This window comes from Streptopelia decaocto (genome assembly GCF_964273445.1).
Source record: "Streptopelia decaocto genome assembly, chromosome: 6".
NCBI lineage: Eukaryota > Metazoa > Chordata > Aves > Columbiformes > Columbidae > Streptopelia > Streptopelia decaocto.
This window is the reverse complement of record NC_138660.1, coordinates 42,884,881-42,909,512: the sequence shown is the minus strand read 5'-3', so window position 1 is coordinate 42,909,512 and position 24,632 is coordinate 42,884,881. Positions and strand designations below refer to the sequence as shown.

General features: G+C 38.6%; 1 protein-coding gene across 1 annotated transcript in view; it reads right to left on the bottom strand.

Moving 5' to 3' along the window:
- The window catches only part of CERKL (CERK like autophagy regulator), a gene marked incomplete at its 5' end in the record, with an annotated part of 54,171 nt that extends 40,165 nt beyond the window's left edge, over positions 1-14,006 (bottom strand). Inside the window, one exon of the mRNA XM_082055983.1 lies at positions 13,730-14,006. Within this exon, the coding sequence (XP_081912109.1) occupies positions 13,730-14,006 (277 nt within the window). The remainder of the gene's footprint in view (positions 1-13,729) is intronic.
- Positions 14,007-24,632: the final 10,626 nt, after the last annotated feature.

Below are 24,632 nucleotides of genomic sequence, written 5' to 3'. Positions count from 1 at the left end.
TTTAGTGAATAACATTTTAGCATTAAGTACCATTAACTTCAAAATTAACTATCAGCATAGAAATAACTTTCACTTTTACATCAAGCATTATACGTTATAGGGTGTTTCAAAAAGATGGACCCAATTTCAAAGCAGTGTATTTCACAATGGCAACATGTTACAACAACACAAAAATTTACAAATGGTTTAACAGAGTTATCAAGTAACCTTTTTATAAATGCTCTGTGTTCCCTCCACCTACTGTACGGACAACTTCAAGATGGTAGTTGAATTTGTCCCAAACAGAGATATAGTGATTTGAAATTGGGTCCATCTTTTTGAAATGCCCTGTATTATACTATGTTACATATAGAAACCTACTTATTTTCTGACAAGCATACCAACTTCTTCAAAACAGAGCCACTAGTCAAAACAACATCCCAAAATTTTCCATGATGTATGCTTTGCTTCCCTGTGTGCATCAACAGTCTCAAACAAGCAGTCTCCTCTCCATTTTAAGCCAATTCCTTGTCATACCCTGTCTACTCCTCTTAACTCCAGTGTAGTAACTGTAGCTACATACCACATTTACATAACTACTCCTAATCACAGCCTATTCCTAATCCTAGTAATCCTAGTATTAAGAAATACTAAAATCAAACAGAAAGACTACTGATTGACATATAAAAAAAAATTCAGATGAGTTTTCACTGTTGGAGAAACACGTCAGATGACAAAGATACAATTCAAACCTCTCATAATACACATGAATTTTTGTTCCTCCAAACTTATAAATGCTAGAATTACACCACACAGACACACATGTACTGGGATTAGCACTATAAGGTTGAAGTAAATATCTTACTTGCACATGCTAAGAATTTTACTCACAGCATAAAAATCCTCCATATGGTCACAGGATCAGAGAGAGATTAATATTTACAGCACCCATACAGCAACTAAGAGATGCATCTTCAGACTGTCTCCAACAGGCACTTGCACAGTATGTACCTTATTGTTACTATTCTATCTAAATTTTCCTCTATCTCAATATTAAACTTACCTTGCTCATTCAAAAGTAAATTGAACAAATCTGAGTTTCCACACATATCCAGCCACACATTACAAATCAGACAATAATCTTTGACTTAGCCTTAACGTGAACCAGTGCAAGAAAATTATCACCACCTGTGTTCAAGAATTAATTACTATAGATACCCTGGCACACATCTTCAAACTGTTGACATAATGAATGGAATGTTTTACCTTGAGGGTCATCTTTCACCCTGTAAACATCTGAAGTCTTCTGAAAGAGATTTATGGAAAAACACAATCTAAAGCATATTAAATTTGCACTTTTTCCTAATCTTAAGGTTGATGAAACTAATTACTCCTCTGAAATGGTTTGCAATGGTTTCGGACTAATATCCTGTACAAGTGTAGCTATTGTATTTGGAATTTAGCTCCCCTTCTCCACAAAAAACAACCAAACAAAACAAACAACACCCACACAAGACTATAGTAATTATGAATGTACACACCAGCAGTATTTTCAAGGCACTTATAGCTAAGAAATATGGGTTTCCTATACAGTCTGCTACTGCATTGTAATTCTTAATAATATTTAATAAAAATAACCTCTTGATATTTTGTCAAAGAACACATATTCTTTAAGCTAATTGATCCACTGATAAAAACAAGCACTTTGCAAAACTGAAGTTCAAATTCTACCAGGAAAGCTAATTCAGTAGTGCAAATAGAGATGGAGTTACAGACTAGTTCGGAATGCACTTTTACATAAAGTATCATTTAAATATAATTTAACCAGTTTCTGGTACCTAAGACCAGGAATACCAGGTAAGAGCAAAAGTCCATCTGTCCCAGTATCCTGTGTCAAACCACAGCCATAAGCAGATGCTAAGAAAAGAGAAGGAATAAAGCAAGCATTTATTCTAATTTCCACCAATACTTTTCCACTCCTCACCTGTTTTCATTTGGGACACTCTGAACTGACTGCCATTTCTTCACATTGAACAGCATTAAATTAGGCCTTCCATCTCCAGCCGAATCCACAAATCTTTTATTATTTACAATATCCTTTGGCAGTAAGTTTTGCAGTTCCCTTGCTGCATGATTATTTTGTTTTGAGTCTGGTTCTTCTTAGCCTATTAAATGCACTGTATGTCTTATGTTGGAAGATAGAAAGCCCTTACCATCTACTTTCTCCAAGCCTCATCTCAACAGACTCCCTTTCAGACCAAAAAGTGCTGGCCTAGGCTGTTGTGTCACCCTCATCGAGGACCTATTCCTTACTGTTACTCACTGTCACACCCTGAACCTTCTCCAGGCCCACATCATCCTTGTTCAGAACACCAGAACTGCACACAATATTCAAGACATGGTTAAAAAAATGTTCATTTATAGAGCATACAAACACCTGGTTTAGTCTCTATTTATGTCCTAATGATCCTTAATATAATAACCCTAACAACTGTTTAAGTGACAGATGACATTTTCCACATAATAAACCCATTCCTAACGTGGAACCATGTAGCCACGGCACCTGATCTTGATCCCAAGCTGATGGCATTCAAATAAGAGATCAGTACATTACACTATGGTTAATTATATCAACTCCTGGACTCACTGTTGCATTGTCTAGTCAAATCTGTAGAACGGACGTGGGTCTGAAGCTGTGCTGTAGGACATAACTGACAACCTCTAAATGTTTTTCCACTTTGATTTTAACAGTCCCCCAAACCCCAAATATAGCATTTTTGCTTTTCCATGTTTATCCCACATCATTTTTTCTCATCCACACTCCTTGCAGACCACACTATTAACATACCAAAGGCACTAGGAAATTTTCTGGCAGGCTATGAATTAGACAAAGAAAACAAATATTAGAAACATAAAACAAAGAGAAACATATTTAAGAACAGCATTCTTTCTACTGTAAGTTCATTTTTCTAGTCTGTTCCTGCATACAAACTAAGACTGCTAAACTGCTAAACCTGCAAAGGCAAAAAAGTAGTAACTGCTTTAAGCAAGAAAAACAAACAAATGTGTATTAATTACATTGTTAAGTTCAGTACTGAATTGCTGTGCATACATTCCACTAATAGTTTCCACAAAACAAGTGAGACCTAGGGACAAAATTTCAAAAACACCACCTGCTTGTTTCCATCATATTTTAAATAATTTACTCCTCAACAAATGTAAGTGGGGCGAAAAAAAAACCACAAACACACACACAAAAACACCACCACCACCACAAAAGAACCTACAAATCACCAAACCACAACACCTTTAGTAACACCTTTTCATTTAACTTATATTTGTACTACAGTAAACAAACAAACAATAAATCAACACCCTGCAAATATTTATCAGGTACTCTTTTCATTGTTTTTTAAAGCAACCTTAGTTATTACTGTTCTTCCATCACAGAAGATCTATGGAACAGAAAAGGATCTGGAGGATATTCTTAGTTTAATCAGAGCCTTGTTTAATGAGTGTGTTGCGGTTAAGTGATGAAGAATCAGTATCTTTCACATTAAATATGCAGAAGCATTCTTTTTCCTTTAATTAAAATAATAACAAATTAAAAATAGACATCTATATACAGCCTTTTCCCAATTATTGTAACATATCAATATAGTTAGGTTTACCCTGGAATGTGTTAACGGCAGAATTTACTAAATGAAGTCATAAATCTGTTCAAAGTTTGATGTTGACACGAGTTACCACCATCTACAGCCATCTGACTGTTAGTGTATTATTCAGTGGTGCTATGATTATTTTGATCCCTAGCTAATTACCTCACCCCCAGTTCCTATATGTAAATGTGACAGAACAGGCCTTTGGGAAGTCCAAAACCATCCAAGTATGAAGTTTTTCAGTACCTTTCTTGACAGAGCTATTTGACAAGTCACCAACAGGCCCTGTGACAAACACCATACCAGGGAGAAGACTTAGCCAGGAGCCATCTCATTTTGAACCATCTTGAACAGTCAACAGATCAGCCAGGCAAAGATGCACTGCTCGCACCCAGAAAGCCAGTTACCTTGAATTTTTTTCTACTTACTTTTAACAATTTATTCACAAGAATTTTCACTTAAGTTAAAATAACATAGGCTCTTTTTTAAAAGCCATTTTCCTACAACATTAAGTGATAATAGTTATTCTATTTCTATTTTACTGTACTAAAACAACACAGCAAAATATAAATATAAAGATGATTTTTAAACATCTGTCAGACAGGGGGTTTTAATAGAATGATGAGCACTTAATTACTCAAACTCAGAACAGTATCTGCAAAACAGCATTACATTTAGTCATAAGTATCTACTGCTGTGACCCTTAACTTGACCATTTGTATGTCAAATTTTGTTTTTCCAAGACTGTATGCACTGTGCAAAGATCTGTTTCCAGGATACACATAATTGTGCAGTAGATAACATCTGTTGCTTTGCATTTTCTGAGCTTCACAAAGCATACTTTCCGATATTCACTTCAGTGTATGGACTCACAATAGAGATATATTGTCACAGTTCAAATAAACTGACAACTATGGCAACTACTCCATACTGAAAACCACGTAACTATCATCTTACATAACCCAAATAAACAAAAGCTGGGAAATTCAGAGTTCAGCATCAAACTCTGCTCATGAACTGACCATTTGTTTAAAATCGCAACACAGGGAAGAAACAGCCACATGCTAGATTAAAGAATTGTGAGGTAAACCAAGTTGCAGTATTTTTTTTTTTTGTCAGAGATTTAATATATTCATACATCTACAACCAAACAAGAAGACAGGGGAAGGAGGAAGCTGCATCAGATCTTAAACAGAAGTAGTAGAATTTTCTTTATTCAAATGCCTTACAGAAAGGCATACCATACATCAATGCTCACATGAAAATTCAGACCTAGATTTTTTTAAAACACTTTTTATCTTCCTTTAAAAAAATAATAATAATTAAACCAAAAATCAAACATTTTTTCTGTGTCTGTTACCACTAAAAAAACATGAGAGAAAAGCGCAGCCTCCATACTACTAGTAAGGAAAACTAATTTTTGCTTGTAACATAAAGTCCATGGTGGGCCTGGAAAATAATTTTGAATTCTTATACAAGTTATAAGTTGTGTGAATAACTTGGGATCCACTCTGGTTTCTGAGCTCTAATTTTACAAAAATTAAGCATTGCAGCTTACAATCTTTCTACATGCTTTGGCTTACAATCATATTACAAAATCTCCAAATTAAGTGTGGCTTGAAACATTTTCTTCATTTTGCAACTTAAGGGCTTACATATTTAGTGCATCGAAGTTGCTAAGAGCTATGTTGTCATTGATAGATATACATAAAGAGCTCAACATGAGTTCTGTGCTTTGTTTTTGTTTTCTTTAATCTCTAACATTAATAAAATAACACTCAATATTTGGCATTTACAGTAGACACTGTTGAAATATTTCACAATATTCAGCTAGGATGACAAACGTAGATCACACAGAAAAAAATACTTTAATCAAAAACCCATCCAAAGAATAAAGTGAGGACTTTGTTTAAGATTAAACAGAACAAAAAATAGGAAAATTCGGGGAAGGAATAAAATCAGAAGCACCCTCTCAGTCTTTACATAGGCATTTTTAAGCCCGCCCACTTACAAGTCGGATAAAGATACAATACAGCTCAAGGCTTCAAACAAAAGCACTCATCTCCAAACACCAAACTCATTACCGAAAGTTGAAATCAGCTAATACTGTCCTACACCGTGAACAAGCCACTCCCAATAACTGTATCTAAGTAATGGGGACTGGCATGTTGTGTGAAACACAGCTTATTGATGCTTCTCCAAAGGAGAGCTGGTGATATTGATAATTCCAGTATCACAAAACTTCCAGGTTTGTGTGACAATTCCTGTTGCTTTGCTCGACTTAAGTCATGGGGGAGGGTGGGATTTTTTTCCATGAGGAAACACAATAGAAAAACAGTTACCATGAGACCTTAGAGGAAGCAAAATGTTCTCATTCAATAAAGCATTTTTAACCTGAGTACTTCGATAATAATGAAATCCATGTTCATAAAGAAATTTAGGTTCAATCAAGAATGCCACAAATGCATTTTAAATGAGTTAACTATTTTTTGCCTTTAGCAGCATTGTCACTGAAAAGTATAAAGTTAATTACTTTAACTTCAAGATCACTTTTGAAATTAATCCAGTTTGAAGCAAAAAGTATAACTAGTAATAGATGTTAAGACATATCAATGAATGAAGCTAAAGAAGTACCAGAAGCCTAATTATTTTTTAAACTATATAAAGTCTCATGCACACTTAAATACCATTTAACTTTTAACGTCATGAAGCATATATCCTATGTCGGAAACAAAATAATTAGCCATTTTTCCAAATTACAAAAAATCAACACTTTTTTTTCTTGCAAAGGGCCACAGCAAATCAGTTTGATAGTAAATCTGAAGTCCTACAAAAAGGATTTCTATGCTCAGCCAGAGTGCAGAAATAAGAAATAACAATGTCTTGGACTCTTAATTGTAACTACATAAAACCAGTTACCCAGATAACATCCATATGTGGAAGAGGCATTATCATACATTTGGGTGATTCATCCAAGAGGAGGAGTTTTCAGCACACTACGAATCCATTTTTAGTTGCATTTACAGGGTCATTATTTCCCTGCCGATTGCAGTGCCACATGCACAGCTGAATTTTTGCTGTGCTTGCAATTTCACTTATTCAGCTACACTTGAAGATGTGATCCTGAACTGGTATTGCTGTCCCAAGGATATTATCTGCACTACACGTAAAGGTTGAAGGGTTCCTAAACTGCAAGAGTAGAGTTCCAAAACTTCTTCCCTAATGAAATAGTTTGAGAAATACCATCCTTATAGTCTGCAGATGCAAGTATTTTTGAGACCACCTAAACAGCAGGAAGGAAGGCATTCTAGTCACTTATTTCAAGTTAGCAGGTGTGGTTTGTATTTTTTTTATTTTGGTTTGGTTTTTGTTGGGTTTTTTTTTGTATTTTTGTTTATATATATGTATATATAAAATAAATTAAATGATATTTTAAGAGGTTAATTTATCAACTTTACAGTTGCACTCAAATCTGTAGTATGTCAGAAAATGGTGAAACCAAATTAACTCAAAAAATTGACAGTTAGTGTCTATGAGAGGGGAATCAAATTAGAAAAAGATATTAGTATAATGCAATTCTATAGCAGTCCCAGCAGTAAATGACAAAAAGGTCACATTTTGAAAGGAAACAGCAGATACCACCACAAAGCTAGCAGATGTTCCTAAAGCATCATCTGTACAAAAACAAAAGCATATGTGAGAGAAATCCAACACTATCACAAAATCAGTTGGTGTCTAACATAATAGCAGTTCCTTATGGCAATATGGTAATACATGTATCAGATACTCAACACATTATGGGTTTTTTGTCCGCACATACTGTTATAAGTCATAAAAACCAGGACCACTGATTTCCTTGAAAGGAAAACATTAGTTCCACAATGCACTAATGTTAATGTACACAAAGACTATTCAGTTTTTCAGGTTTATGTTCTCAGATAATCAGCCATATAGGCTTTTTTATAAATTGTCTAAGAAGGATAAACATATTTTTAGAGCACTATGGGTATTCAAGTAAAAAATTTCTTCTTAAAGCAGTGCATAATATAGTTAGATATACATAAATGAAACAGCAAACAGACAGTGATTCCTTCTATCCAGTACCTTTTTGTTTGACTTTTTGCATAATTGCAGCAACATCTATTATTTACCCACTGCTCTTGTAATATACATAGTTCACAAATAAGATATCTACAATGAAAGGAAAATTGTTTTTCTGAGTTTTGTTTATTTTGACTCCGACAAGACCAGATGACAGACTATCCTGCTTTATTTGTATTTCTATTTTGTAACTGTTAAATAAAGATAGAAATGTCTCAATCTGAGTACATCTTTTGTCAAGATACAAAATAAGAAAATGCAAAAGAACATAATTTTCTGAATTCTAACCCATTTATTACCATGGACAGTTACAACTATGGAAGCATGCTTGTACGGCTTTACCACAGGAGAAGAATCCATTAGGAACCATGATCCCCACAACTATCCTGGAGAAGGTGCTACAGAACCACATCCTACACACAGTTCAATGAGAGAAGCAGCCGTAGACAAAGAAAGTAGGCAGCAGTCTCAGATTTTGCATTAAAAAGAAAACGTCGTGAAGAAGAGTTATTACTTTGTGAGGAAGGTAAATAAATAATTTTATTTCAAACTTAAAGAGTACCAAAATCCAACTCACTAACACAAGTGCAACTTAACATGTAGGTGAACTCCAACACACACAAATACAATTTGCAAGACCTAGCATAGAAACTTATTTTCTAGAGTGAAAATTTAAATATCTGATCTCTCTCTTTGGAGGTAGAGAATTAAAGTACATACAAAAGCCACTATTAGATGCCCAGAGTGTGTTAATCCCTTTCAACATAAGCAGAGAGGTACATAAACATGCGAAATACAAGAAAAATACCAGAAAGCATGAAACAGCATAAATTGTTCCAAAAGCACATAGTCATGAACTGATGTGCTTATAAAGGATAAAAGACATACAGAGAATCAAGACATTATGTTACAAAGTTGCCTGAATTAAGAACTTATTTTAAGAGTCCTCTAATGAGTATACCAAATTTCCTTAAATATTTTTAATTTTTCACAAAAAGTTGTAAATTAATAAATTCTTTTGCAGTTTCATGCAGTATTAATCTTAAAGACCTTAATTTTATTAACTTCCTTGAAAAATATTTGAGTGTCTTACAAGTTCAGACACCATGGGATTGCTTAAAACAGCATGCCTTCTTCCTCCAATTTACATTTTACAGCCTTATATTAATGTGATACATGTACATCTCACTGTCAGATATACTTCATATTACTTATTTTTATGTCTCTTCCTTAAAAATAGTTTCCTATTTAGACAATAGGTAAGACACTTATAAAAAATATGCTCTCTACAGGTCAGAAGTGCAATCAAAAGCTTTGAATTTCACCAATGTGGAACTTCACTTTTTGTAACAGCCAGTTCCCATTTCCATTATTCCTGACTGACCGATAGACTGACAGATGTCTTACTTCAGAGATCCCAAACAGACTATTGGTATCTATTTCAGCCACATCTGTTCCTAAATAGCCTTGGCAGCAGGCCACTATGCACTCAGAATTAATATTAGAGCCTTTATTGCTAACTCTTTCACTGTTGCTATACATCAGTGATTTTTTTCCTTATTGCTGCACTTATATAGAGTATTTATAAATCTAGATTTTAGAAGAATATCAGCAAGAACTATAGTATGGTATATGTAAGAATAGTATACTTCAACACATATTGATTTTTTTTACTTCATTATGGAAATATATAGTCAATAATACATGAACCTCTGGATTGTTCCAGAGATTTTCCTTTCTTATTGGTCAATTAATTTATGACATTATGCTAAATTACTTATGTTAAAAAAGCAAGTTTTATCTAAATTATTTTTATTATGCAAATAGTTAGTCCAGCTTACATGCTGTCAGTCTAAGAGAACAATTTCTTATACCGCTCAGTCAAGTATACTACACACACAAGAAACTGTACTTACAAAGTTTTTCAGAATGATCAAAAGCCTCTGGACTTCACATACCAGTAAAACAATGAGTGAGTGCCAGTTTTGTTCCATTTCTGTCTGACAGAAATCTGCTGAAAAACTGCAGTTATTGTAAATTGGGAAGTTCTGCAGCAATCTTTAAAAATAGGTGGAAGACTTTAAAGAAATATCAGGATTAAAGTTCTCATTCAACAGCAAAAAACAAGCCATATTGGAAGAACAGAATAAAGAAGACTGAATCTGTACTGAAACTGTCCTAAAACACAAGCAATTCCCACATCCACTGCTACTAATACCCTACATTTCATTAGTTTGTAAACGTTAGCCACACCAAAAAAAACTCCCACTCCGAGCATTTGTTCTTAAATGTAAATAATTGTTTTCCATCATTCAGTCATTCTTACTATGTTCTGAAGATATCTAAAAATCACATATAATACTCAAGTATGTACTTAAGAGAGCTTTCTCTGCTGTGGTTTTGAAGCAGCATCCAAAATAAGAAGCTCTACAGTTTGGGGCTGGATTATTAATACAGAAAGTGAAGTCTTGTTTTTTCTTAATTTCAGTGATTATATTTATAGCATAGGAAAGTCATATAGAAAAGAAGCTGGAGAAAGAACTAGTAATTACTGACTGTGAGCTCTGCTCTCATTGCACTACCCAGTGCATTGTTAGAAGCAAGCAAGCAGCTCAGAGGGTATCCGGCTCCAGTGAGAAGAAAAGGCTCAGCTGAGCTGCACAGCCAAATGGTAATTTTAGCCTGTCTGTGGGGGCAGCTGCCCATGTTCCCACTTGACTCATTTGCTCCCTCAGGCTCCACATCTAGTTGCCTGCCCAGGCCTAACTTCTGCCCAAAGCTGTGTTACAATACAGAACACACAAAAATCATAATGGGTCATGCTTATTTGGGAGGGGAGAAGAGGCTTACTATGAGGAGTGGAGAGTGAACAATAAAGCATGCCATCAAAGATCCTCAGCGAGCACTGGCAGCCAAAAACTTCTAGGAAACAGAAGCCACAGAAATCAAAGGCAGGGCAAAGAAGGATGTCTGCCTTATAATCACACCACCAAAAGCTCCACAGAAACAGTGCAATGGAGCACAACTACACACACATGAAGCCTAGGTGGAGTAGACATCACCTGCTTGGGAAATTTAAACTGGAGCTTTGAGTTCTATTTAGGAGAAGCTGAAAGAGCCAAGGCTGCATGAGCTACCACATACGAGAACATACGGGAATGGCAGAACTGTGGACAACAAATGAAACTTTCAGCAAGACAGGAATATTTTTTATGATTTGGGATGGGGTGGGACAATTATTTGGGATGTGGGGAAAAGGGGAGAAAGCAACTACCTAGCAGTCCCTGCACTTGACAGATTAGAGTGATTACCATAGAAGAAAGGTCTTTTCTGAAAATATGAAAAATTACTACATGCAAGTCCAAGCAAGAGACATTTCATTTAGCATCACTGGCAAAGTCTGAAGACCTGACTTTTTAGAGTCTAAAGTAAACTACACTGTGAATCTTTTGTTTTGGAGAAAGTATGCTTAAGCTAAATCCCAGTAGAACAGACCTATTCAGATTACCATCAACCATTGCCTGTACCTACTGACAGCTCGGCTCAAGCTCTGCACTGCTGTACTTCTGTTACATGGAATGAGACAGCAACAGATGGCCCCTTCCAGCACCAGTACAGGTCCCACCCTTGCAACACCCCAGGGTAATTGCTGCTGGGATACAAGATAGCAGGGGGTGGGAAATCAGGTTCCAAACCCCACATTTGACATCTGCAACTACATCAGCAGGAATGGCCACAGATGATGTAGTGGTGGCATCTGTACCACTGAGGAACTGAAAATCCTTTTATCTTCAATGTAAGTACTTTACATTAAAGAATTTGGAAACCCTATGGTAAAAGCTCATAGCCTACCACAGCCCTCAGGAAAAACCTAGCATTTGGAAGACACTAATGCCTTTTGCCCTGAAGCTAATAAAGAAGTAGGACATAAATAACTTCTCAGAAACCAAAATATTCAGCAGCTCAATACACCGTAGTACAAAACTGAATTGTCAGAGACAATGAAGTATTGGCATATATTTAACATATGTGCAGTAAAAGCCAAAATCCTGATATAATTGACACCAAATTGTCAGTGCTGCTTTTCATAAGATCCCTGAAATTTTGCCATCTGTAATATGCCTGACTTTAAGTTCTGCATACTTTATTACTTTCCAGGAACTACGACAGAAAAGCTCACAATGTCTTCATGAGTAAATTCAGTATAAAAAGATCTTACACAAAGTAGCAATTTAGGGGGTTAATTTTTCCTAGGAAAACAAACAAAAAACCCCACAGAATGTATTCCCATCCCTGGAAGCATGAAGCAATATATATAGAAATTCATTTTTCTTCTCTGTACCTTAAAATCTTTCTCTGGTAACAAAAGGCATTCATGGGCCTTACTTCCTGATACGTGACAACTCAAGCTACATTAAAATAACTAGAAGATAAAGCAGCAATCAAATAAGAGCACTGCACACAGAACTAAATAATTAATAAATCTCACTTCAGATCACATACACAGAGACCTGTAGTTAATCCGAAAAGGGAAGGAAGAAAGGCTACAGCATTGTGTAACAGCATTACTAAGGCACCCAGACTGGCTCCACAAGAGGAATTATCATATGCACATCAGTGCGGCTATCATCAGAACTCAACAGTCCTGCTGAAAAGCCAATAGCTAAGTTTGAGCACAACACTGCACTAACACCGTTACACTGTTGGGAAGATAAGAGTCAATAGCTGTGCATGGCACCATATCAATTTGATTTCAGTAGCTCTGGTATGTCAACACGGTTTCATGAAATGAAGCATAACAACTTCAGCTGTGACCATCTGATTATTTCTCTGCAGCAGCAGCACTGGAGTTCCACGCATCTCCACCATTCTCAAGCCCCTGCAGCATACAGGCTACCTTGAAGAGGAACAGATTATTATAACATAGAAAAACTGGTCTGTGGATGAAAATTTCTTTCTCTGTAAACCAAGTTTATGGCTGTTGGATGTCACCTACATGAAGTACTAAGTTCTGTCCAAAATAATACTAAAATTAAACTGGTATTTTAGACCTAACGAGTAAACTGCACCATACCAGAAGGCAACTGTGCTGTCTGGAAACTCTGCATTCCTGAACACAACTTTGATTTCTCCTTTACATAAGCACAGGGAGGTCAAGGCAGTAAACAAGTTTCTAAGTAGTCTTGTAGAAGCTCTATAAGAGCTTCTAAGTAGTTTTGAAAGTTTATGTTTTCACAGTTTCTAGGAGAAAGAAAAAAAAAAGAGAGAGGGAAAAAAAACTTTGATAAGTTTAAGGAGCATCCCTATTCTTCTAAAACTTTTGCGCATAATTTGTTTCACGTGATCAAATCCCTTGCAACAACACTTTCTCATGATCTGTTGCTTCTTTGGAAAACATAGAGTAATGATAACCTGTTACAGAAGCCTCATCGCAAAACTCTGGCATGTCTCACAAAATCATACCCACCTATACGCACTCTAGTTTATGTACCTATCAAAGAGAATCAACAGAGAAAAGCTGATGCAGCAGAAACAAAATCAAATCCTCTTACTGTTCCACCCAGCGGTAAGAAGACATAAAATACCATCTCTTACATTTTGTCCTTTTCATATCACCCGCCAAGACCCGCCAAGAAGTTAAGGGCTCTTGCCTGGAAAAGTTGTTTCAAATAGAAGACGCTCATCGCGTTATGAACTTTTTTTTTTTTTTTTTTTTTTTTTTTTTTAATCCCCAGCGTAACCTTGAAGGGAAGAGACATGTCTGACACCACTGACTTGAACTACTTCCCTGTAATCCCGTTTTAAGGCGACAGGCCATGGCCCCACACCAAGAGGCCCCGGCCGCAGCTCGCCGTTCCCCCGCAGCGCCGCGGGCAGACCGACTCGCCCCGGGCGGCCCCGCCGACCGCTGCGGGAGGCGGCCCGGCCCCGGTCCCCGCGCCGGACACCCCCCGCCCTGCCCCGCCCCGCCACGCCCCGGCCCGTCCCACCTGCAGGGCTCTCGGGCAAGATGGGGCTCCAGCGGAGCCGCCGGGCGCTCAGCACCACGTCGCAGCTCCTCTTGCTGATCTCGAAGATGCCCCGGAGGAGCGGCTCCTCCCCCGCCTCGGCCGGCGGGGCCACCGCCAGCGGGGCCACCCTCCACCGCCGCTCCTCCGCTGCCGCCGCAGAGAAGCGAGCGCGAGCGGTGCCAACGGCCGCCGCCGGCGCGCGCTCGGGCCGGGCCCGTCGCTGCGGGCGGACAGCGGAGCCCGCGGCGCCCAGCATGGCGGCAGCACCGCCGCCCCGCGCACCGGCCGCTGGCGGCGTCCCGGCTGCTGCCAAGGCAGCGCCCGCCCCGCCCCGCGGGCGGAGCCGCGGCCGCCCAGGGGCCGGCGGGACGGAGCCAGTCCCGGGCCCGCAGCCGCGTCCGCGGTCGACAGCGCCCGCTGGTCCGCCCGTTCCCTCGCGGGAGCGGAGGGAGAGGAGCAGGTCAGCCCGTCCGGGCCGCGCTGAACCTCGTCTGGGGGAAACCTCTCCTTGTGCCGCTGCGGGCGAGCCCTTCGCTGCCATCGGCGCGGCAGGGCTCCGCCGGGTGCCGCCCAGCCCGCCGCGGGTATCGGCACCAGCCCGGCACCCTGCTCGAGGGACCGAGCTCTGGGGTGACCGGAGTGCAGTGACAATAGCCAAAAGGCTGTCTGGCGTGAGAAGGGTTTGTTCTCCGGAGTTACTCTGAGTACTTCCCCAGGGAGTGCAATGAAGGAATTCTCTAGCTACAGAAGTTCATTTTCTTCATCAGACTCCCATATGTTTTCCATTTTTCTGGTGTCACTAAAATATTACCATTATTCAGCTTTGGAAAAGTATGACATGAAGTTACAATAGCCCTTTCATACTAAAAAGGTCAAGTCTTTTGCAGGTTGTGTCTGTGGCTTAGCCTTAAGATAAATCACATGTTGACATTCATCCTGCAGAACAGTATTATCATAAACCTAGGTGGAAGTATCACAATCATACATATCCTTCATAACAACTGAGGAACACATGGACTCTGAATCCAATATAAACTCATACAAGAACCGATTCTGTGTCAAGTGGGCAGATGCAGAAAGTTTACCAAGGATGTGGCATAGTCATCCCTCACCCTCAAAGCTTGAACACAGAGGAGGGAGACACTTCTTTGCTCCCAGGCTGTAAACTGTTTGGAGGTATGACAGCTTTACTCACATGTGCTGTAAGATACGCTGATGATAATCACATTAGAGCTACAGCATCAACTCCAAGTTATAAGGTGTTCCCAAGCCTGTTAGCGCTTCACTTAAAGGAACACAGGAAGAGTTTTTTCAGTTGAGTTGTATAATGTCCTGGTGGCTTATTAGTGCATGAAAACGACATTCATAAATGAGCAGTTTAGTAATTTTATCTTTATTATTTGTAATAAGACAAATATGCAGTATCTCTCTGATAAATAAAGCAATGAATTATAAAAACTGCCTTTTGCAGACGGATACAAACTACATTTCAGAGTGCATGTCAAAATATCCACAGCTCTTATTGTGATGTTTGTCTCTTTAGAAGAGAAATGCTTTTACAGCTAAGGAAATATGTCTGCAATTAAACCAGCCAAGAGTCCATGAGATAAGATATGATTTCACGACTATTAAGCTGCCTTCTGTAATACTAATAGTTGCATAAGAACCTGTACCAAGCTCCTAGTTATGTAGCCGAGGAGACAGGTTTAACACACATTCCTAAAGTAACTAGGGTACAGCTTTTTGATACTTATTTCCATTTATTTCTTTGTCACATTTAAAGTATGCTCTGAATATTTGTTGAATACACAACCTAGTAAGTGCTTTTCAGTTTGCATCAAGCCACTGATACAGCTTTCACTGAAATGCAGCCCTCACCAATTTGCCTTTCTGAATCCTAACATTACCACATAACGTTTTCGCTTGCTTAAAGTTGTTAGTGTCAATAAGTTTATTCTGACTTCAATTGTGTCAATATTTTTTGGCCCTTAGATCTTCTTTATTGTCATATAAATGTCTTGACTGCAGAATAATCAGATTTTTAAAAATTGTATATAATTGAAATTGTGTAAAATGTGAAAGTTATATGAAAAATACATTTTTTGCCTGAAGATAACTGAGTGACAAGACAGGAATAACTGCAAGCCAAACAAACTTGCCATACCAATTTATCATTCTGGTACAACACTAGATGAACCAATTAAACTTATGTCTGTTATTTGGCATCAGTGATCTTTAATGTGTTTGCACTGATGTCATTCAAAAGGCAAGCTAAATCATTAACTAGAAGATAAAGCACAACATGAAACTGGATACAGTTGAATCAATTTTGAGGCAGTATGCCCTTTCTAATTCCCTGTCGTCATTTCTGTTTTTTTCTGAGACCATTTATTACCCTAACCTATGTATGTATATTATATATTGTCACCAGATAATTTCTCATAAGGTACAAGAAAGGATAAGCTTAGAACTGTATTAGGACCATAAAATAATTCAGTACCATGAGTGGAAGACTATTACAGTTCCTAAGAGACTTGTAATACCTTTCAGCTGATGTCATTAAAACTTTTAAGACCCTTTTATTGATGTTACTTGAAAGGTGTATTAAATCAATGACTGTTAAGATACCAAAATGTAGTAGATTAAAATAGTAAGATAACTGTGTATAGTAACAAAAACCACAGGAGGAACAAACATACAAGTCTGTTCACAAATCCTCAGTCCCCACAATCCTTTGAAAGTCTGAGCTAGACACTTTTTCCTGGTGGCAGTGGGGAAAAGAAAAATCTAAGCAAGTCTACTTTAACAGACTTTTAAAAAAATATCACAACTTTCAGATTTGTACATTGAGTTCAGGAAAAAAAAAAAAAAAAAAGGAATAGCCTAGCAATATAATTTTTATCCATCTTCCAGACTATTTCTGGAACACTCACACGTAAAACTTCCTGGTCCTTTCTTGTAGGAAGGATTGTGCGTATTGATCATCCCATGTAGTGTATGGTGTGATGTTCCCATAGTAGAGAAAGAAAAAAAGAGACACAAGACAACGAGTAAACATGTAGCAGGAACTGTATAGTAGGCAAACAGTATAGATCACCAAACCTGCATATAATGGCCTTGCTTTCTTCTACATCTTTGATCATAGCTAGTATTTCAAAGTGGAGCATATAGGTACTTGTGATTCCAGAATGATCAATGGACATCTAGAAATACAGTAAGCTGCACAAGGAATAGGGATGATGTAGAGGGCACTGCAAGTCACCCAAAGCACCTAAAATGTGTTTTACTTTCCTGTTCTGTCGTGCATATTGATTCAATGGCAATAGATACATGAACACAGAGAAACCCTATTCACCTCTTCATAAAGACTAAATTGAAGAACATATTTTATAAAAATACTTTACATTAGATTTTGCAACTCTTTAGATAACCTCTAGAAGTATTCTGCAGATATTTGTAGGGGGTTTTTTATGCATAAAGTAACTCTCTGAATTTAATGTACATCCTTCAATTTAAGAGTGACTAAAAATGCAGTGCACAGGGACATTTAGTTCGTTAGCAGTTTTCTACAAGACATAGCTATTCTATTTTTCTAGTGAGAAATGTGGAAAGTGTGCATTCTTACAGTGCACCAGGAATAAAAAAGAAGTCATAGAACTGAGTTCACAAAACAGTTCAGCACTGTTTTATAGTCTTAATCCCATATTACTCTATTTTACTTACTTAAAAAGCCAGTGGAGCTGCCCTGGGAATTATCTTGACATCTTCTGTTTGTTTTACACAAATAGATCAGCTAAAGCAGAAGGGGCAAAGAGGGGGTGAGGGGCACACCAGAAAGGGAAGCAAAGCCGTTGGCACAACAAGGGCCAGCTACTCCCTAAAGGCCAGGGAGCAAAGGGGAACCCCAGGGCTAGCAAGGCAGGGACCTTTCTGGCCAGGATTCACCTGGTGGTACCTGAGCACAGTAGTCCAGGGGAGAGCACTAGGATCCCCCAAGAACCCAAATCGTCAGGTAAACTCACAGCAATGAGCAGGGCTTAAGCCAGAACAGGACACCAGTTTGCAGACCTAGATTATCAACACTCATAACCAGATCATAGCTACAGCCAAACTGGAGACCAGCATCCCACAGCATCTCTAAAAGAAGAACTGATGGCCCTGGCTGAACTTAAATAGAGCTCCAGGCCCTTGGGTGGGACAGGTTGGGGGGATGCTGCAGGTGGAGCTAGTCAGGTTTTTTAAGGCTTGGTAGTGGCCTCAGGGCCTAAGCAGCCAGAAGCACAAAAGAATTGTCAAGGAGCAGTAAGTGCAGGATGTTCTATAACAGGAGCCGAGCAGAGAGTGACCACAAGTTAGGCAGATCACTATGTACCTGACCAAGGCAAGCAGACCTGTGTGCAGCTGAGAGTCCACCTAGGTAGACAAACCCATTGCAATGAGTCAAACATCCAGCTGAAAAGCAGAGTCAGGAGGTTAGACTTGGTGACAGGAACCAGTGTCAGTGCCAGTCCAGCAGTCACTAGAAAAGTCTATACTATCAAGGCAGGTGTAAGGCCAAACAAGGATATAAAATCTGTGATGAGGGTCATGATATGGCTGGGTACAGGTATAACTGCAGTATCATGAAAGCAGATACCAGGGTGAGAGTCTCTTGTTAACCACAGCTCTTGAGTGAAGGAGGGGAAATCCTCTCTTGTGGGTTTTTTTTGTGGGGGTTGGTTTTTGTTGTTTTGTTTTTTTTTTTTTTTTTCAGAGTTTGGTCTTGCCAGTCTGGACCTGGAGAAGAAGTTGCACCATGCCAAGGCACTGCCCCTGACCACAGAGAACTGAACTAGGAGAGGGGAGCATTCTATGAGCCTGGATAAGAGGTAGTGGGAAATTAGGAGATGAGCTAGCCTTTCCTTAACTATCAGTGTTTCTCTCTGGATGAAGGAAATAATCTATTGTTGTCTACATGTTAAAAAGTAGTGGAAGTCTCAGAAATCTTTTCCGATATAATTCTGTGAAGTCAAGAAAGGGAAGAGATATGACAACCACTAGCAGAAATAGCAAGTGAGGGAAGTATAGCTAGTGTTTAGTGAAGGAAAGCAAGCAGGTAAAACATGCTGTTGAAAAATGAATCCTCTCTCCTCAAGAAAAAATGCAATGGGGTGAATAGGCAAGAAATGGGAAGTCCAGATTGAGATTCATGGATAATCTGATGCTGAAGTTAAGGAATGGAAATTAAGAAAAGAAGAGATAACGGGATGCTGCGAGGAAAATGCCTAATGTCCAATCTGGAGGATTCAACAGGCCGTTTCTTTTAGCTGGCTTGCTTCAGTGGCTAATAGAGATTTGCTTCTGCAGAAATCTGAATTTTGAAATTGGCAGCGTATCCTTGGCTTATATATTTTTCTGGCTACAGTGTCTGTTTATACTGTGAAGGTTTAGTGTATAGTCAATTTTACTTCAGCTGTTCATTCCCAAATATTAGCTCTCCTAAGCATGTTCCCTTCTTACATTGCTACTCTGGAAAATAATATTTTATAGTCCTCAATATTAATTCACCTCTGTTGTGCTCTTTTTTCTTTGACTTCAAAGAAGAGACACCAAGCAGAACACCAAACTTTTTACACCATAAGTGAAGTAATAAATTATTTTGAAGAAAAATGGCACCAATAGTCTATAAAAGTGAGCATTGCTATTACAATACATCTTTCTATACATCTGAAAAGAAGGAAACCATTAAAAAAAAAAAAAAGAAAGAAAGAAGAGCAGTTAAGGAAAAGAAAGTCTGAACTCATGGAGATGGATAAGATGGATAAATTCTGCTAAGAAGAGAACAAGAATGAGTGAGATTATTATGCAGGAATAAAAAGCAGCAAAAACAGTTTCAAGCTGAAGTCATTCCTATGAGCACCAGGAGCTGAAACTGATCTTATTCAAAATCAAGGAAAATGTGATAATAGGAAGGAATATGCAATGACAATATGTTGACCAAAAGATATTTTATTTTTTCTTTGCATTAAGGTTGACATGCTGTCTTTTTAAGATAATAAAGTTTTACTCTGAATTTATTTTCTACACTTCTTTCACCAAAATATTGCCAAATAGTGTAAATCTTAGTTGCTTCTATTTTATTTCAGCAAAATGCTTTTAACTCTATGTTGCAGACCACTACAAGCTAGGAAAGTGAAAGCCAGGGCTGGTATTCTATGTTTTACATATCCTGTAGGCAACCTAAATACTTAAAAGAATGCTTTGAGAGCATTGTCAGTTTTAATTTTGTATTGCATAGCTTCTGACAGTTTGTTAAATATATATATGAATTATTAAAAAAACACTTATGTACATATTTAAAGAACAGTCTATTTGTAGATCTTCAGCTCACTGTTTCAACACATTCCTGTACTATGTTTTTTAATGCTTTTTGTCATATGGGATTTTCAGCTAAGAAAATAGTGTAGACGATTTATAATTTCTGAAATAATTACTATACAAACCATCTTGGTCAATAAAAACAAAGACCAATTTTGGCATATTTTCCTTGATACGGCACCAGGCAGAACTCCAGGTTTTCATTTCTGTGAGTTCTTCCTCAACAGGAATGAGTGAGAATTGGGTGGGTTTTGTTGTTTTGGTTTTTTTTTTCTTTTTTTTTTTTTTTTCTCTCTTTAGATTATAGATATATATATAATATATATATACACAAGAGAACAGGAATTTAACTCTCTAATTTCTCAAACTATGTCACAAGATGGTTCTTTGTAGAGAAGTACTATGGTGGTTTTTTGTGGTTTGTTGTTGTTTTTTGTTTGGTTGTTGTTTTTTTTTTAAAGGACACTCATTGTATTTTTAATATGTCAAAAGCAATTGTTAAAGTCATGGTGGATCCAGTTTTCATCAGTTACAATACTGAAGTAATTGCCAGAATTTTTACTGTTACAGATGACAGAAAAAGGTCTGTTTTATTTGCTCTTAAGACTTAGTTTAGAATTATTTCTAGTAATTCCTGTTACCTCTGGGATTGTATGTTGGTTTTTAATTTTAGTTTATTAAAATTCTGGAACATTATCTTCTGGAGGAAGAGACTTTCTGGTGAACTCAGGAATTTTTATTCTTCTTGAACCTACTTCCCTTCACTGGGGAAGGCCTCCTGGAGGCACTGAGCCAAAGGCTGATGCTGTTTAGGCACATTTTTCTATTTGTGCCAGGTAAAACCTGAGGCTTCAGCCTTTCAGACACACCTGTGATCTGGAGTTCCATCATTTCAGACCCCTCTGTCATAGCTGTGACCTCAGCTGTAGCACAGGTAATGGTGAGTCCACAATGTCTGGACCCTCTTCTGTCGCTTCAGAAAACCAAGAAGGGAAAAGCCGTAAGTCGTGACTGTTACCTGTGGTTCCTGGAGAGATTTCACTGGCGTTTTCTCAGGCATGCACCAGTATGGCACAAAGAAGAAAGGAAATGCCACTGGTCCCAGCAAGCCATAAAAATAGAGTCCTAGGCCTTTGCTGGCTGACCCAGTGTGTGTGACTCAACCCCTCTGCATGTGGAAATTAGATAATCCCACCATAGCTTTAGTTAATTAGCAATGTGTTCATAGCAGAGGAGCAGTATGAGTAATTCTTTCCTTTGAAAGAGACCTTGATAGACATTTCTGGGGGAGTTATGAGCAGAGATTTCAAGATTTTGCTTGATATTAACAGTAAGAGAAAATAAATATCACAGAGGCATCAGAAGCAGCACCAAAGGGAAAAAAAAATCTCCAATATATTATAAGGATGGCGACAGGAAAAAAAAAAAAAAAAAAAAAGAAGACAAACCCTAAACTAATTGAAATAACAAAACTCAAAAGTGATTTGTAAAATGGAGCCTCTAGTTACCAAAATGCCTAATTCATTTGCCTTATTTGGATGCTCATAACATTAAAATATTATTTTCTCTAAAGTATCACAGTAGCAAACATTCAGATAGCCTAGGTAGATCACTTAAGTAAATTGCATTGGCTAGAGGAGTTGAATTTTGTTATTAACCATGGAAAAAGAAAAGGTAATTGAAAAGGTTTCTTGTGGTTTGGAAATGCCTTCCAAATATTCATTAAACATTTAAGCAACTAAATTTGCAGAATATGTTCCTGACATTGGCACTAGTTCTGTGGTATTTCTCTCATCAGATGGAAGTACTGTGTGTTATGCAGAGTGCATTCATGCATAAACAATATCATTTTCATAAATTAAAACCTCCCCTGCAGAAGGAACATCTGTGCCTGCCTTTGAATAAAAGATGGTGGCATGTGAGTTGCCCCTCGACTGACTAAAAGAATCCTTATATTTAAGAACAAGGTGCATAACCAAAAGACGAGCAAGCCTAGGTCAGTTTTTCAATTTTATCTGAAAATTGTAATTCATTTCCCCACCTCAGGTTACCTAGGTTATATTTAGCTGTGTTGCCACTGACAGGGAAAGGTTAATCGGGTGCTTGAAAAGTTGCCTCTTGCTTTCTTCAGATTCTGCCACAGTTTTGGAGTGCAGAGCTGCGGGCTGTACTACAATGCAGGAAGGTGCTGTAAAATGCATCAGCCGGCGTCGCAATTAATTTTCAGCCCGTTTTAGCACAAAAGACCGGCAGAAACGGGTGCTGCACCACCAACACGGATTTGCAACGCTTACGCGTTGGATTTCCGTAGCTATAAACACCTTTAGAATAGACGTCAAGAGCTTGATTTCTCTTGGGGAAAAAAAAAAAAAAAAGAAAAAAAGAAAAAAAAAGCTATCATCCACAGGAGAGCTTGTTCACTTTCTGCTGTGTTTGAGTGAAATATTTCTGAAATACTTCTGCGTTGTGACAGACTTCGGATAACATGTTTCAGGCAGCCCCGTAAAACTAATTCTGAGAGTCGGAGGCAAAGACCTGTTGATAATCGTTCCTGGTCATTAGGGGAATTGCTCTCCCGCAGGTTGTGTCTCCGGGTTTATTAAACCCCAGAATTACCAGTAGAGATTAAAGAAACACACGTTCCGCGTTTGGAAGGCGATACAGCGAATCGACAGCGCTGGATCCTGATCTGGTTTGCGGGAGAAGGAGCACCCGCTGCCGGCGGGGCCGGGGCCGAAACGGCGTTTGCCCGGTGTGCCACTCGGTGCGGGGAGCCTCGCCGGTGCGGCGGGCCGAGGCGGGATGGGGCTCCCCCCCGTGCTCCCGCCGTGGCCTGAGAGGGGAGACCCGCGGGTGGGCGGTAGCTGCTGGGCTGGGCTGAGCAAGGCTGGGCTGAGCCTGCCCGGCCGCGGGCTGCCGGAGCGGGAGCAGGCGCTCGACACAGCCCAGCCCGGTAGCCGCAGCTCCCAGGCGAACCGCGTTTCTGCCCGTTTCCCTAATTCAACAAATCAGAATTGCAAATGGCCAGTTCCGCTGTAAACAAACCAACAAAATTCGCCACCCCCCTCCTTTTCCCGCAACCCCTCGAGATAAGTAAAGAATTCGTGTCCTTTTTTTTAAGTCCGATTTTATTCTACAAATAATAAATGTTGCACCTTTCATGAGCTATCCGAATAAAACAATAATCCCATAGGAATTACTTACACTAAGAAAAAAAAAATAATCACATTTAAGGAGAAACGCAACATTCGACCAAATGTTCAATACTATGTTGTTGCCAAAGAATGGATGTTTTTCTAAAATCCCAGTGTGCATTACACCATAATATACAGGATTACAAACAAAATTACAGTACAGATTGATTCCAGTTGAACCAGCGTTACATTTCAAACAGCACTTATTCTGGACTGCATTGTACATGCAAGAGCTATTGTTCTAATTACGGATTAAATGGTTTGAATTTGTTTCAAGCTACCGTACTAATCGACTACAATAGGTATATAGCCCGACTTTAACAACCTGATTAGTTTTAGGTTCCGATTTATAAGATGAGCATATGACAACCACGGATTGTGTGAATATGTATAAAAATCATGCATTTATACCGCCTGGAAACATTAACATCTTCAAGTTCTCTTCAAAAAAACACGGAATGCCGAAGGGTTCAAAGACTAAAAAGAAACAGTGCAAATTGTATGTGATAGTCAAGCAGCTTTCGATTTAAAAAGGGTGTTGGCATTTGCTTATAATCTTTATATACAAGTTTGTGCAAGTAATGTGTTGAATTGATATGTTTTAATAGAAAATAAGTCTCTCGTTCTTATATCTTCTCGTGACCTAGGGGATCTGGTTCTTGTTGTAGGGGAGAAAGGAGAAAAAGAAAAGAAAACAACAAGAAAATAAAAAAGAAAAGAATACTTTCATGGGAAAGAAATTGCCCGGATTGTGCATTTTTTTTTTCTTCTTCAACTATTTGAAAGGAAAGAAGTGCTAAGGCAACATAACTTCTCTAAGCACTTTTCTGCTGGTTTAAATTAGTTAAATTATTTTGTATAAATTAGATATAATTCTACCTTTCCAATATGTATAAAAATTGATGAAGCTGCATGATTTAAAATAGGAAATTCACGTTATAAAAAGTCATTAAAAATTCTGTACAAAATCACAACAAAATAATTCAGCATGGGAAAGGTAACAAGTAGTAAAACGTTGGTTGAAAAATATAGATCTCATATATATTTTGTAATTGGCCCATCGCTAGTTTAAAAATTGCATAGATCCTAATTATTGCTTGTGATTTTGTTATCCCGATCAGGTAATTGACGCGATCCCAATGCCCCTACCCCAAATTTACAGCGTCGCTCCGAGGAGCAGAAGCAAGACAGAAGGTGAGCGGGGGCGCGGGGGCCCCGAAGGCAGCGGCGGGCCCCGCCGGGCTGCCCCTGTAAACAAGGCGCTGGCCGCCGGCGGGCGGCGGGGCTCGGCTCTGCCCCTCTCCTCTCGGCCCCTCCCGCGGGCGGAGGGT